The sequence below is a fragment of the Anthonomus grandis genome, chromosome 3 (genome assembly GCF_022605725.1).
Source record: "Anthonomus grandis grandis chromosome 3, icAntGran1.3, whole genome shotgun sequence".
Taxonomy (NCBI): Eukaryota; Metazoa; Arthropoda; class Insecta; order Coleoptera; family Curculionidae; genus Anthonomus; species Anthonomus grandis.
In genome coordinates this window covers 17,077,692-17,093,974 of record NC_065548.1, presented here as the reverse complement: position 1 = coordinate 17,093,974, position 16,283 = coordinate 17,077,692, and the positions used below count along the sequence as shown (strand labels likewise).

Here is a 16,283-nt window from a genome sequence, read left to right as displayed (position 1 = left end):
ATTTAGTTGAATATTAGGCACAAAAGCAAAGTTTTGAAAAAATTTTATTTCACTAAAATATCCTGTAAACTATTGAAGGAGAAATATATTATTTTTTATATAAATTCAAACAAAAAGACTTAATATCGTCACAAAATTAAAAGTAATTAAAACATAAAATAAACATTTCAAATACTGAATAAGACAAACAAAAAAAAATGTAAACAAGTATTTCAACACTTAGGCACTATTATAAGTCTATGGAATTAAAATGCTTAATTGTGGTCCCTCTTTAACTACAGTTAGATGAAATAACTTATATACGTAAACTACAATATTGTGCGCTCATGATATGCTTCGCATAGAAATATATTTTAAATATAAATTCCTAACATATTTAAAAAATATTATGAAAAACATCGCTGTACAATATTGTGAAATCTAACCGGCTTCCTCTTCGTTTTCATCCAAAATCTTCTTAAAACTGAAGGGTTCAAAGGCATATCCCTGACCAGCGTAAAATTTGGACATGAACTCGACCCAATGCAGACGGAGGGTGTGCAAGAAGGCTGATAATCCTTCCATTAGTACCAAGATAGCGAGAGTAAATACCGCCCAAACTGCGAAAAATATAAAGATGAAGACGCATCCAATCCAACCTTCTGTTTTTAAGCCCATTTGGAAGACCATGCCCCATAAAACTTCTGATAATTCTGGAAAAAAGAATATTTATACGTATTACAAAAAATAAAATTCAAATTTATATATAGGCAATACTTCTTCTGAAGTTGTCATATAATCGTCTTTAACAGTTAAATCAACGGAATTATTTAAAGCAGCAAAAAATTATAGATAAGAAATGTATCTTTATTTAGCTGGTGGACAAAGTTAAGAAAATGCAATGCATATTACATACTACAACTCTCTTATATGAATTTATTATTACCCGAGAAAATATTAATTTCCGTATATCTTCATACACTATCATATTATCATCCTGCTTAAGCTTTTTCAAAACAATAGCCAAGCGGATCACGCCTTTACTGCAACTTTTGTATCCTATTGGTCTATTGTATCCCCTGCAGTTGGGGTAAAAAGTATTTAAGAAAGATTGGTAGAGAATTATTTATGAGATTTAAGGAATATTAACGACGAAATCATGAAATGTATGAAATGCAGTCATAAACGCATATTACTTCATTATCCAAGCAAAGCCAAAAATATCAATAGGTCTCACAAGTATGTAGTTAACAGTTATAGGTTAATTTACAAGTGTTTCGCTCAATTGCATCATCAGATCTTTTAAATTCCAAATAGCCTTAACTATAATATGTAAATTATTATTAACAGCTTCATTTACCAATATATATATCTTAAAATATAATATTTGTCACTTCCTATTAAAGCTTGACCAAAAGATGGTATTAAATTATAAAAAAATTAAATATATACAAGGAAACATCTACACGGTCACATTATAAAAACAATGAATAACTAAGGCTAAATTGGGCGATATGGTGAAATCAAAAAGATCATCAAATCTAAGGGAATTGTCCTTGTCGCATTCGGATTTAAACGCAAAAGCGGGGTATACTAAGAATTTTTCTTGCAATTTCAAGTTAAGTCAAATAACCGTTAATAATTCATATTACTTATTGGCTAGTAAAAAACTGTTTGGACGTAAGTCCCCGGTATCTATTGTGTTCATTGCAGTTATAGTAAAAAGTATTTCGAGATGGCTGATAAAAAATAATTTACGAGATTTAGGGAATTTTAACACATGAATGATTTTCTTAAATCCCATAATATATTGGGAGACTAAAATTTCCTCAAACTTGAAAGAAAATTTAAAAAGAAAAAATATATTATTAAAAATCTTGACGTATTATGACGCTAAATTTAAAGCATGTCTAACTTTATAATCGTAATATTGAATATTCAATGTATAACTTATGAAATTCAATATTAAGGTTTAAAAGGCTAATAAATATGTCGGCTTCAGATATTTTTAATAATATTTTAATTTAAATTAGGGTATTTGTTTGCAGCGTCACCACAATAGCCATAAAGCTTTCTTCATTAGTCTGGCTTTTCATTTAATAGTGCTGAAGTATTTGACTCGTTCGGATTAATATGTAACATAATCCGACAAAAATATTGAAAAGAGTGAAACGTATCCCGGAATGAATGGAGCATTTATGAAAATGGCTATTATTGAGTTTAGGGGCAAAGACCGACAGTTTTTAGAAAGACTTGGTCGAGTCGGTAGAGATCGGTAATCGGCTATGGATCGTAAGTTCTTATTTTTACAGATCGATAGTTTGGTATTATTTGGACAAATCTCACTTTAATATTTCCTTGTATTAACAAGTATTAAAATGTGGTTTGAAAATAAATAATAATAATTCGACAAACACATTCATATTCCGATCCGGCTGAATTAGACCATGGGTACGGAAATTAATGTATTAACTTGCCATGAAGATGTAAGTAACAAGTTAAAAAGCGAAAAATAGCCGCAGCAGCTGGCGGGAATCAAAGACACTGAATTCATGACACTGAACCGATAAATCTAGTAGTCGATGAATTTTCTTTACAAACAAGCAACTTAAAGTTATGCGAGAAACAATAAAAGAAAAAATGAAATATCGATTTATATGAACAAAAATTGTTTTTTAATAAGTGATGATCAAATAGAGTTAATAAAGCATCGTCGACATCTCTTTAACGCTTTGCCTATAATTTTCTGTTGCATAATAATGCATGGGTATTTCCGCATCTAAGACGTGAATTGGCCAGACCTGTATAACAATGGCTCTTCTAGCAGAATGGCTTTCAAGCAGAATTCGCCATACCTAATAAAAGCAGATATGCGACTTTCTAGCTTTATTTGGTATATTAAATAGTTTAAAATGTAAAAAGAAACAAAAAAACAAGAATACCAACTCCAAGGGATGCAAATCATAGACCAACTTTGGAATGATTCTTTTGGTCAGTTTTTCAAGCTATGGGTATAAAAGAACGTTTTCAAACTTTCAGTAAAAATAGAAACATGACGGGTTTCTATTTCAATTTATTTATCAGTAGAAGAAGTGTGCAATATTTTTCTACAATGCCCTTAGAACATTGAAAGGCCTTTCAATGTTCTAAGACAATGCCATTCAGCAAATTAGAATTATTTGAAGTAGCAGTTAAGTATGCAAGGCTTTGTGCAAGGCGATTACTTTGAAAGACTTATTGGATGTTGGTCTAGAAAACTAAACGAGTCTGGGGTAATTTATTCAAAACTAGGGTTTTAATTACCGTTGCCTAATGCAGCGAGATGAGTTTTAAATTGAAACATTTATATCTAATGCATTGACATTACAAAATATTTTAATTAAGGAAATGAGCGCTTAGTTGCTTATTTTTGTAAAATTTTATAATTTAGCTTTATCTATTAGTGATACTCGTATTATACAAGGTGCGCCAGAAAAAACGCACCAAACTCCAGGTGAGTATTTTTAAAAACTCATATTCTTTTTCGTTTTTCTTTTGTTTTTAAATTATAGCGTAACAAAAATTTCTTAAATAGTTTACCAGTGTCTTAAATAGTTAACAAGTGCCGTAGGTACCGATTGTTTGGTCCGTTTTGCTCAGCATCGTTGTGCTGGTATGCATTGGTGTTAGTGCCAGTGTGTTTGACGGGTTTATTTTTAAGTTTGTACTATTAAAGTCGTATAAATTGCCGCACATCTATTAAAATTTTGGCCGCTACAGCTGACAAAAACGTATTTATCAGAGTTTTTAAGAAACTTTGCGAGACTGGAACTCCCAGTACTAACATAACATCTCAACTAGAAAAGGTTTAAAAGAAGTAGAAAATATTCTGTTTGATAGAAAATGATGCAACGACCAGCTTACGAAGACTTGAAACTATTGGTTTGACTTTGACTATTGGTCATTCTACACAAATGAGTTATCAACAGGCTCTACGTGCAAAGCCTATATTCATACCATGTACACCTATAACAGGAACATTATGTTAGGTGTAAGCGATTTTGTGGTTGGATAAATAATAGTTCTCCTGTTGTATCGCGCATACTTTTTACAATTGAAGCAATATTCACTCAATATGGCAATAATAGTCGCAACTTTAATGTATGGTTAGACGAAAATCCTCTCGCAACAGTCGAAACTAATTTTTAGCCCAATATTTCGGTATAAGGTGTGTGGTATGGTATGGTTGATAGCTATTTAATTAACCTACATATTTTAAAAAACCAATTCATAGAGAATTACTTTTTTACAAAATGGGATAAAAGCATTATTAGAGGAAGCTCCTCTAAACATCAGTGGTCAATACTTTATAGTATGGAGAATTATTTTTGTTGGGATTGATATCAGTAAAATTAATCTATAATTGATTATTGCAAGGAATGAATAAAGTAACTTTAATATATCATTGCACTCGGTATCTTTGCGCGTTAGTAAAAAAAGATGGCCTGTGCGACATACGCTATGCGCGAAGAATTTTGGATTGCAATAAGCAGCAGTATCTCTCTCGTTTTGTTCGTTGAAAGTACCACTATCTTTTTGGGTACCGCAAAAACCTTAATTCTACAAACTCAAAATTAGTGTAAACAAAGGCGCCTCAAATTCATGACAACTATAAAGTGCACAAAGATTCAGCAACTAGATCCTCACGGATAAGTCGTTAAGGCCCCTTTGTTTCGCTGCTTAATGGTGGATAATATCAACATTTCTCTTTTTTTACAGTCCACAGTTTTATCTCATTTATTAGTCGATTATTCACAATGCAAATGTATTATAAGCACAATGGAGCTCCCGCACATTTCGCTCATCGGCTCAAGCATTATTTGGACGAAGAGTTTACAGGACTATGGGTTGGTCGCGGTGGTCTTATTAGTTGGCCTTCAAGATATCCAGAGCTCATACCACTGGACTATTGTTTGTGGGGCTGGTTTAAAAATGAAATGTACAAAGTGAAAGTCGACACTCGGAGGGAGGCCCTAATTCGATGCATTAGAAATACGGCAATGTTTGTCAAAGAAACACATAAATCACTTGGAAAAGCGACAAGGGCTCTTCGCGCATATGAAGTAGAATGTATTTAAAGGTCACTGACAGTATTTTTGAATAGTTGTTAAAGATTGTTTATTATAGTGTTTTAACTTACGTGCGTGAGCAAGAGACAAAGCCCATAAACGCAGATATGAGGCAGTGTGAGAAATTGTACTCAACACATATTCAATAGTATGAATTCCTTGATGAACCCAAATTTCAGACATGGGCTCTTCATGTTCTTCCTCTTCATGGTACGCATCCGCGTGTTGAACAACTTGACTTGCTTCCGGACCGTTTCCAGTAACCTCATTCATTTCCAGTCCTTGATTAACATCGCCATTACGTCCATTTGATTTAGCCTAAAGATGTTAAAAACAAAAAACTTTAGTAGCTTAGTTCTAAAATTAATTAGGAAAACTTACATTAACTTCAAGTTTTTTACTGTTTTTTCTAGTACACATAATTAGGAAAGGTTTTCCGAGCAACATGACCGGCATACAAATTAAGGCACCAAAAATAAGAATTTTTTCGACGATTGGCTGACCTTCAAACATGTAAACATCACAACCTGTGAATGGCGCCTCTGATTCCTTAAACAGCATCATGTTGATGAAATAGATCAGTACTGAAGGCGCACAAGCTGAACCGTGTTTTGAATCTGTAAATATTTTAAGTAAATAGTTAATAATGAAATCTTAACCTAGAGACTTAATCTCAAATATATATTTGTAAGTTTAGATTTTAAGAAAAAGTTGATTTACCCCCCATTTAAAGTGATAATACTTTGTTCTTGTTGTAAAACATTGCCATATAATTTTTTTTAAATTTTATAGTTTTATAGGTATTATTAAAAAAAAACAATAAATATATTCACTACTAAATTTTAGGGTATTTACCAATGCCGTCGTTGGTACCAGCATATAATGTCCATTTAATAAAGATCATGATCACCATCCACAAGAAAAGGAAGCACAGAAGCAGGACTTGTGGAACAAATTCCAGGAGTAAACTTGAGTATTTTTTGAAATGTCTATAAAGAAGGAATATAAAAATATATTAACACATTTTTTAAGAAATCAATATTTCATGAAAATATTTTTTTGATCATTTCTGAGCATTTCATTGAATTGCTTAACATTTAGGATGCATAATTTTTGAAGAAGACATATTTAAATAAAAAACTAAATTAAATAAACCTAATTTAATTTACATAAAGAAGCAAAATACAGAGTTTCTTTTTAATTTTATTAACTGTGTATAAGACTGAAATTATTTTTTCTAAAATTTACTTATAAAAAAATGTTGGCATAATGACCCATTAACCAAAAATACTATATAAATATACTTACACAAAGTTGAATGTACTGACTGTAACACCAAATATCATATGAACCACAGCAATAATGATAGACAGCTTCATTTTAAAGGAGTTCAAAAAGATAATTTTATTTTTAGACACCTTAAAAGAGAACAAAAAATTAGTTTAGAATTATAACTTTAAATATTCATATAAACTTATTTAAACAAAGAAAGTAACAATATAACGTAACATTTTACATTAAAACTATCCGAAAATTCCGATTATTTATGTATTTTAACTCACGTAAAAATTAATAAATTTGATTATTTTAGGCAAGAAAAGAATTTACTTATTTATTTAATTAAAAAACAACCCAAAGTAAACGACTAATAGGGCTGGTATAACATTACATGAATAAATAAAAAATAATAATTAATCTAAAGTACTGTGACAGTATAATTATATGAGTTAGATAATTACATTGTATATCGCACAATCAGGGCCGTATCTAGGGGGGGGGGGTTTGGGGATTCAACCCCACCCCCCGATAATCTTATAACGTAAAATAAAATTGAAACCACTGGTAACTATAACTCTTTTTTTAAAATTTACTTTTTAAAGTTTTAAAGGTGTCCAGGCTATAATTAGAGAAAAATATCCAGCAGCAATATATGTGCACTGTAGTGCTTATTCTTTAAATTTAGCTCTTGCCCATTCCTGTAAGGTTCAGAGTATCAGAAATTGCATTGGAACAATAAAATCTATTGCAAATTTTATATAAATATCAGCTATGTATGCGCACTGAGATATTAAAAAATAAAATTAAAGAACATGTTCCAAATAGTAAATGGAGTAAGTTAACATCCATGTGTGAAACTCGGTGGGTGGAAAATCATGATGGACTAATTAGGTTTACTGAAGTTTTTAAACCCATTATTGAAACATTAGAAGAACTAAAACAAGTAAGAGACATCGAAACTTCTTCAAAAGCGTTGCAGTTCCTTCGAGCTATTATGACCAGTGAGTTTATTATCAGTATGTTAACAGCGTCCACTTTATTTGCTTTTACTCTACCGTTATGTAGAATTCTCCAGACTGTGGATTTTGATCTATTTAGCGCTGTTGAGCATGTGAATACTGTTATTAGTCAGGTCAGGAATATGAGACTGAATATAGAATTCAAAAATATTTGTAAAAAATCTGAAGCTATTATAAAGTCTATAGATAATGAAAAATGCATAAAAATACCTAGAATAGTTTCACGACAGCAGAATCGTTCTAATGCCATGGTAGCTACTGCAGAGGAATATTTTCGAATCACAGTTGCAATTCCTTTTTTTGATCAATTTATAGAAGAACTGATGAAAATCTGCAAGATTTGCAAATCACGAAAAACCACTTTCATTGTTATATTGTCTAGCACCATATATGTGCGAAGCACACATTGTAAAAATGGAAGACTTGTTACCATATGAGGAATTTTTGGACCTATATTATATATATTATATTATAGATACGTTATCTGCAGAACTACAGTTGTGGAAACAAAAATGGATTAAGCTGCCTCAAGCAGAAAGGCCAAAAAATGCTCTTGATGCATTATCAGCATGTAATCCATCTTTGTTTCCCAATATTCATACTCTGTTGCAAATTCTGGCTATGTTACCTGTATCTACAGCCTCATCAGAACGATCATTTTCATCGCTAAGGCGTTTAAAAGACTATTTGCGCAATTCAACTGGTCAAGAGCGGCTAACAAGACTTGCCCTTTTAAGCGTGGATAGAAATATTATAATTGATACCGCAGAGGTCTTAAATCGTTTTGCGAGGGAGAAGCAAAGAAATATTCAGTTGTTATTATAATTACTATTTTTTAAATTTTAACGTTGTTAAATGTGTTTTTTAGTTTAAACTGGTATCTTCTTTTAGTAAAACCTATTTATAATTAAAGTTTTTTTTATCCCTAATATCTCAAATGTCACTGGCCTAACCCCCCTCCAAAATTTTGGTCCAGATACGGCCCTGCGCACAATGACAAAAAAACAGCATACACATTTATAACAAATCTTTAACTGTTCGAATGAATCTCGAGTAAGGCCATCTTAGATCAATTTGGTTTGCAACCTTATTGAATATCCAGCAGACTCCATACACTGGTAATGCTTGAATCAAGTTTATGGTAGGTAGAAAAAGTTGCTTTGCTTAGCAGAAATTCCTGAGACATTAAAATTAATTCTGCTCAACAAAGAGCGACACACAGTGACACCACCTAATAACTTATAAAAAAACTAGATTGACTGTAATTGTTTGTGTTTGAGTAGACTTTAAAAGTGAAATGTTTATAGTAGTTATTTACTACCTGACTCTCTTGGGCGATATACTAGATCCTCCTTAAATGTCCGGTACTTCAAAAATTATAGTATATATATATATAAAATATATAATATGACTATAATAAAATATATAATACGACTAGAGTTTAACTCTAGTCTACTTCTAACTAAAGAGTTAAACGGAGCTATAAGGGCATTGACATTATTAAAACCTAGCATCTGTCTTGCATCAGAAAAAGAAAGTTGATGACCAATTAATATCCCCAAATCTCATGCGCTATTCGTTCTGACCAGATGGGAATCATCAACATGACAATCTTATTTTATAGGATATTTCTTCCCACTAACAATTGTCAACATTCAACAATAGCCTATTCTGAACACACCATTCCTGAACAGCATCTAAGCTACATTGGATTTTCTTGCAAGCTTCGTCTGCCTCGTCAAAAAGTCTCTACGGTCAAGTACAATTTTAAATCGTCTGCAGATAATTGAAAGTGGACAACTATGACATCGGCGATGTCATTTATAAAGATCAAAAATAGCAGGAGCCAAAATTGCTGCCCTGCGGCACACTCCATTTTGTTACAAATTATGCGGATCTAAATCCAAATGGTACGAAACAAACTGTCTATGACCCTGCAAATAAGATCTTAAGAAAATGAGAAAACTGTTTGATATACCAGTCTTAAGCCTCGTGTCTTATAAGTAGTATACCATAGTTAATCTTATCGAAGGCCTTAGAAGGGTCGATAAACGCCACATCCACCTGACCCCTTCTATCCAAAATATTAGGAAGAATTTGTGAAAAATAAACAAGCTTAGTTGCCGTCGACCGACCTTTCGGAAAGCCGTGTTGGTTTGACGTAAGCAGAGGTACAATCCTTGTAATTAGATACTTCATGCAAAAGCATCTCAAAAATTTTCAAGAACCCACATATTGCAGAAACTAACCTATAATTTTAAATATCTTCCTTAATCCTCTTTTTAGAAATAGGACAGAATTTTCCGAGTTTTCAGTATTCAGGATTAAGTCCCTTGCTCAATGAAAGATTAAATACTTTACCCAACAGTTCAGCTAAGACTGGGATAGTGTCTTTGATAAAAAAGACTGGGTAATCGATCAGATAACTAAACATTTTTGGTTTTAGCCGTTTAGTGACCCTAATGACTTATTTATTGCTCGGGAAACTGATGGTACTATTGCTTTTCATCCGCAAATTAAAATGTAATTCATTCCCTTCCAAACTAGGAGTATAAATACTCCAAAATATTCTGCAAATGGAGTCACAACCTCCATTGGTGTATTTACCGATCTGTTGTCATATAACATGCAGGCTAGTATTGTACTAATATTTACGTTGATGGACATATCCACAGAAAGACTTGGGATCAGATAAAACTTTATTTTCTATACCGGACATATATTTATAATAAGCAAGCCCCATTAATTGATCTGTCCTTTTCCTTACTCCTTTAAACTCAAGAAAATATGATATTTAAGTTTGCCAATTACTTCTCTATTATACCAGCAAAGAAATCTATCACTCCTATTTTTTAACGCGCATACAGACCTGTCTATAAGTGTTATAAGGGTGCTATATAGTTTTTTACAAGCCATGTCTGCATAGAACTTAGTCGAAATATCTCCTATTAATGTTAGATACCTTATTAAGGTTATTAGGGAAAAAATAAGTAATAGTGCCTATTTAGGATCGTTTTAAGACTCATTCGTATTCTTACAACATTGAAAGACTAGAATTAGTAAACAACAACTTTGTTTCAGTTCAATATGTGCACACGGGTAAAAGGGGTGTTTTGTTTACAAACATATACAGCGATGCTCTCTATTGTCAAATTTACACACTTTTTCAAACGAGTAAATGTTTAGTTGTCCAACACATATAATAATGTTAATATAACTTATCCAAAATCTAACATAAGATTTTAGATTAAAAATAAAAAGTAGAAATAGATATATCTTATTTTAGGCGCAGAAGTAACATCTTTCAAGCAAAAATTTAAAACATTCTTATTTCTAAAACAGCTTCTAAAACGTTTCGAATGGCAATACCGCAAACAAAAACTGATGTCATCTTTCGAAATGTCATCTTGTCAAACGAATTTGTGTTTATATTCGGAATTTGTGAAGTTCTGTGTTTTTTCTTTACTTTTTGGGTGCATAAGGAATAAGGAAGCATTTGAGTGTTCTTGTGAACTGTTACGATGGTAAAAACATAGAAACAATGTGATTTAAACCGATCATTTCACAAGTAAATACAGATACTTTCATAACATCATGAGACCGTCATCATAAACGTAGAATAATAAAAACTAATTAAGAAATCTATAATAATTACAAAATATTTAATTTCCATAAAAATTGTTTTTTGTTAGATAGGTACTTACTCTAATAAAGTACATTAAAAAACGTATAAAAAGTTCATAAACGGTAATATAGTTAATTTAATTTAATTATTATTTAAAGCATAATCTATTACTAATAAATATTTTCATGTAAATATTTTTTACGACGTCACTGGTAAAGATTTCTTATGTCAATGGAATCTAGTGATCGCCGCTTAGCGGCGTTGTGACGCTGTTGCCTTTTTCTTTAATATAGGGACGTTATCTAAATTTATTTAACTTTGAATATTAACGTCTTTATAGTGTATCATATTTTATTTAATTACAGAACATGCTTCATATTTTGTTAAAGAGGAACAGTAGTATTGTTTTGTGCCTGTCAAAATAGGTGACTAATTTTTATGATATTATGAAATGTATTTTTTTCCATTTCTATATAAGCATTTGGCATCATTACTTTAGATATGTTGCAAGAAAAACAACTGACCATAGTTCCATGGCAATGCTAATTCTAGCCTTTCAATGTTCTAAGACTCTAAGAAGTCTAAAAATTTATAAAAATCCCATACATTACATAATGGTGGACTGTAAACAGTTATTAGTACAATATCACATTATTCTCTACGCCCTATTGAACTTATTTCTGGAATCACACTATTAAAAAACTTAAATGAATCATTACATGATAGAAACTTCATCACAGAATAGCAAAATAATTATATGCTGATAAATATTTTTTTTGTCATTTAACTTTTAGGTTTTCTAGTCTTTTTTCTGTAATTAATTTTTTTAGTAGATTAACACGTATAAAAAGCAAATTCAAGTTAAGAATAAAAAAAATAAGTACATTTAAAATAAAATGAAAAAACAATAAACAAGCATTCACGATAATTGAATTATTGATTGTTTTCTGCAGGATCTTCAGACAACCGTCTATATTAGACTATTGATTAACGGAATAAGTTGTTGCGATTTAATAATAATAATAAACGTCTTTTATTTAACAAACAAATAATTTACAGTTTTGAGTATCATTCATACATTTCTATAGGGATATGAGAGGCGAAGTCTAGCCGTGTGGCTACTCTTACTTAACCTACGTAATCCCTCTATTTTCTGGTAGCTTATTTTAAAGATTTATGGAAACCTCTTTAAATTGCTCCATGGGATTTATTTTTTAGTCGCTGTGATCGCATCAGACCATATTGATTAATATTGAAGATTTTTGATTTCTGATATTGACACTTTCCGCGTAATTAAACCAGTAATGTGTTTTTTTTTGTTTCGCTCTGTGTATGGCTTATTAAATTATTCTAGTTGATTTTTTAGAGATTTTTAATATCATCAAACTCTACGTTTTTTCTTACTAGGTTTATTTAAGGGAAGTACAGTTTCTCTTAACGTGCTTTTTTCTATTAGATTAGTTATCATAACTGAATGTTAATTATTTTTTTTAAATTCTGTCGAATGCCTTCAAAAAATCAGTGACTCTGAAAGAAGAATCTTGATACATCATAAGATTCGTTAAAATTACGGCTAAGATACTTTGCTGGTGATTAGTTATTCGCCTACATAACCACGCCAGTTTAATAGATCCTAACTGAACAAAGGAGTAAGATAAACTTTCATTATTTAAAATATAGAATAAGAATAAGTATGCACCTATTTAACTACCGAAAACATCTTGTCGAACTTGCATTGTCTTATTTATTATATATTATATAAATAAGACAATGCAAGTTCGACAAGATGTTTTCACTGTACCATTGTCTACCACCTTCAAAAACATATTTAACTACCATCAAGATATCAGACTTTTACATTGAGACTACTAAAAGACTACTACTTTGATTTTCTAAATCTTGTAAGAAACAAAAACTGAACCTACGCCAGAAAAAAATAATTTTTGCATACTTAAATAACCATTGCATAACTTAAGTTTTCCACGATGTCAATGACGAGGCTCAAACTTGAGCCCTTCTTGACTTCTAAATCGAATTCTACTAAAAGACCAAAAGCTTTTTAAATTTTAATTCTATTACTGATTCATCGAATTTCAGTCATATTTGAAACTAATTTATAACAACACATTTATTTTAATAAAATCTACAAATTTTACCTGCCAGGCTGGATCCAAACCAAGAAAATACGGAGATCCTGCACGATAATTATCTTTGGGAGTAAGCTGTACCTCGTAAGTTGTATCAGTGTGTGCTTCTCCATGGAAAGCAAAATCCGATGGTAGTGTAGACTGATTAACTCGCCAGGCCGATCCAAATATGTTTACTGATTTCGAAAATATATCGTTGTATACCAACCTAGAATAAAAAATTATTAATAAAGTAAATGTTTCTTTAAGCCATATTTACCCTGTATAAAATGAGAAGATGCCCATAAGAAGTATAATGTAACGTCCTCCAAAGAAAATATTGAAAATTTCGCTTTTGCCTTTCTGCGCTGCAATTTTCTTTTCTGATACGATTAGCCATAAACCAAAAGCTGCCATTATAATTGCGTGTCCACAATCTCCAAACATTACAGCAAATAGGAATGGGAAAGTAATTATCGTATATAATGCTTAAAAAAATAGATTAAATTGGTTAGTATATCTTAAAATTTAGTGTTTAATTTTTTTACCTGGATTACACTCGCGATAAGATGCTATTCCATAAACATCAATAAGATTCTGGAATCCTCTGGTAAACTTATTGGTTCTGTTATACGTTGGTGGCATTTCGTTGGTGTTAATTATATTAAGAAATGAAGGAATGGAACTTCCACTGGCACTCTAAGAAAATTTAATCTATCCAAAAAAAAATTGAGTTTTGTAAATGAATATTTACCGAGCCATCAGCTAAAGCTTTCTGGACAACTGGTATTTCGGAAGAAGCCAGCCAACACTCTCCAATAAGGCACTTTTTAGTAACGTCCATGTTAAAGAGATTAAGAGTGTGGTAAATTGCTTTCATTTTGCAAACCATTATACTCCAGTTTTGTAATTCTTTTGCCACACTAACCTAGAAGAAGCAATTATTTATAATTAATTTTTAGGTAGGAGAAATGTTGAAAATTCTATAAGATTATGTTTTATCCTAACTTTCATTTTTTTTTTAAATATTGCCAGTTAGAAATCAGCTTTGTAATATATGTATTTGACAAGCTACACAATCTAAAAGATAACTGCTAAAGATAGGGACTAAGACTTTTATTTTTAACACTTAAAGTCGTCTGAAATATAATACCACAAATTATTCTAACTCAGATGCAACCTAAAAGATCCGCCCCGATATATATTTTGATTTTCTGTCCACACTCAAACTAGGTACCCAGCATCCCACATTTTAGCAAACAATCTCATTCCGCCCAGGTTTGCACAGACCACGCGTTTTTTTTTTTATTCAGATGATATTTACTATTTCATTCATTACTTAAATAAAATTTAATTGCGTAGTAAATGAAATAGATTAATACCATCCTACAAATGACGGTCTGAGATGCAAAGTGGTTTAACACACAAATTTACCAAATAACGTTTATTACAGAAAATGTATGTGTTAATTAAGTATTTTCAGCTATCCATCGATAGATGTGGGCGTAAGTTCGTTAGGCATTTAAAATTATTTTCATAATTTAAAATGTAAAGTCGCCCTAACCCACATATACCGTCGGTTAGACTTCTATGCATTAATATGAGAATAGTAGTAATATAAAAATAATTTTGAAGATGCAGTAGGTAAAATGATTGTGGCCTATCTTTATTATTTTCAGATATCAACATATTTGATACAGAAGACCCATTTGCAGAATCTGGCTCCGAATCCCAACCTAGTGACCAAGATGCCAGTTCCAACAAATTAGCTGAACTCTCATAACCAAAAAGATGGGGATTTCGAAAAATATCTAAAAGAAATTATTCAAAAAAGAACTCCTGTCTGGTTTTTTTCCAAATAAAGGGGGATACAATGTTGGATTGTGCCTCTGGAGAATACAAGTGAATTGTCTTTATTTACTTTTTCTTCTTCATCGAAGGACCACAGCTTATATGACGCTGAACTTATTATTTTAATAAATGAATTAGGCTTGTACAATACAAAATATGCTCATTTGCTAGATCTATGGGTAGAAAAAAAGAATAGTTTTTCAGTAGGCAAGTGTAAACTATAATAATAGCAACTACACTATAAGTATAACCAAGTGTAAATTGTCTTTTCTGCCTTTATGTATACTTAATTTAACCTTATTTACACTCACTTTTGCTTCTTAGCAGGTAACTGCACTTCTGACTATAGCCTATTTTTGGGTTATAAGGGATCATGGATCATAAACTTGGTCACTAAAGGTGTAAAGAGAGAGAAAGAGAGAAACTGGTCTTGGGTATTAGGGATAATAGGGAAAACTCCGTGAGCAACTTCTCATTTCCACTGCGATTACGACACGCGACTCAACTCACACACTACTTCTCGGCGACTGTGCCTCAACTTGACTGTAACAACAACTGAAATCGACTGTAACAACTAAACTTTGACCTTGTGTCTTCTTACCAGCCTGTCAGTTTCATGAAAATTCAGGGGTTATATTTATGGTCTTAGCGTTTAAAAGTTATCACTTGAAACTGATTATTTTATGACCTGTGGGAACTTTTTAAGTATCGATGTTGTCCATAAAATTGTGAACATAAACAAAATAAAACAAAATATGAATACATTGCATGAATACATTTTCATGGCAAAAAATGGTGTTATTTCCCAACAGAACTGTTGCCAAAAGAAAAAAACCAACAGAAGAAGATCATCCTAATTTGCAAGGTAAAATAATTGCTGCCAAGACCGTTCAAAACTTTCATAGCGATTGCTCATTAAAGTGCTATATTAAGGTTACTAAAAAATTAAAGAAAACTGTAATGAAGGAATTCTATTTTTTAACATCATTTAATCTCTAAGCTGCAAATATTCATTTTTTATAGAAGTTTTGAATATCTTACGACGTCATAAAAAAGAATGAAGGGGAATCAAGGAGAGAAAAAACTCGTTTTTACTATTTACCACTAGAAAATGGAAATAAACCTAAAGTATGCAAAGTTTTATTTAAAAATGTTTCTTAAATCTCGGACGGTCATATTACTTGAACACTTAAGAATAAAGTTATTGGAAGCATTCCACTGGTAAAAATATGTGGTAAAAATATTACAACAAATTACACTGAAAAATATATACACTGATAAGGCGTGATCTAGCACT

The 16,283-nt window shown here is 31.3% G+C and overlaps 1 protein-coding gene across 4 annotated transcripts in view; it reads right to left on the bottom strand.

The window, feature by feature from the left end:
• Positions 1-27: 27 nt before the first annotated feature.
• Positions 28-16,283, bottom strand: part of LOC126733783 (V-type proton ATPase 116 kDa subunit a 1) — an 84,335-nt gene continuing 68,079 nt past the window's right edge. For all 4 annotated transcript variants that reach the window (XM_050437181.1, XM_050437183.1, XM_050437182.1 and 1 more), the window contains exons 7-15: positions 13,890-14,063; positions 13,684-13,834; positions 13,416-13,623; positions 13,166-13,364; positions 6,396-6,505; positions 5,943-6,076; positions 5,469-5,704; positions 5,159-5,405; positions 28-692 (exon numbers count right to left, since the gene is read on the bottom strand). In XM_050437181.1, the coding sequence (XP_050293138.1) occupies positions 421-692; positions 5,159-5,405; positions 5,469-5,704; positions 5,943-6,076; positions 6,396-6,505; positions 13,166-13,364; positions 13,416-13,623; positions 13,684-13,834; positions 13,890-14,063 (1,731 nt within the window). In that variant the 3' untranslated portion in view covers positions 28-420. The remainder of the gene's footprint in view (positions 693-5,158; positions 5,406-5,468; positions 5,705-5,942; positions 6,077-6,395; positions 6,506-13,165; positions 13,365-13,415; positions 13,624-13,683; positions 13,835-13,889; positions 14,064-16,283) is intronic.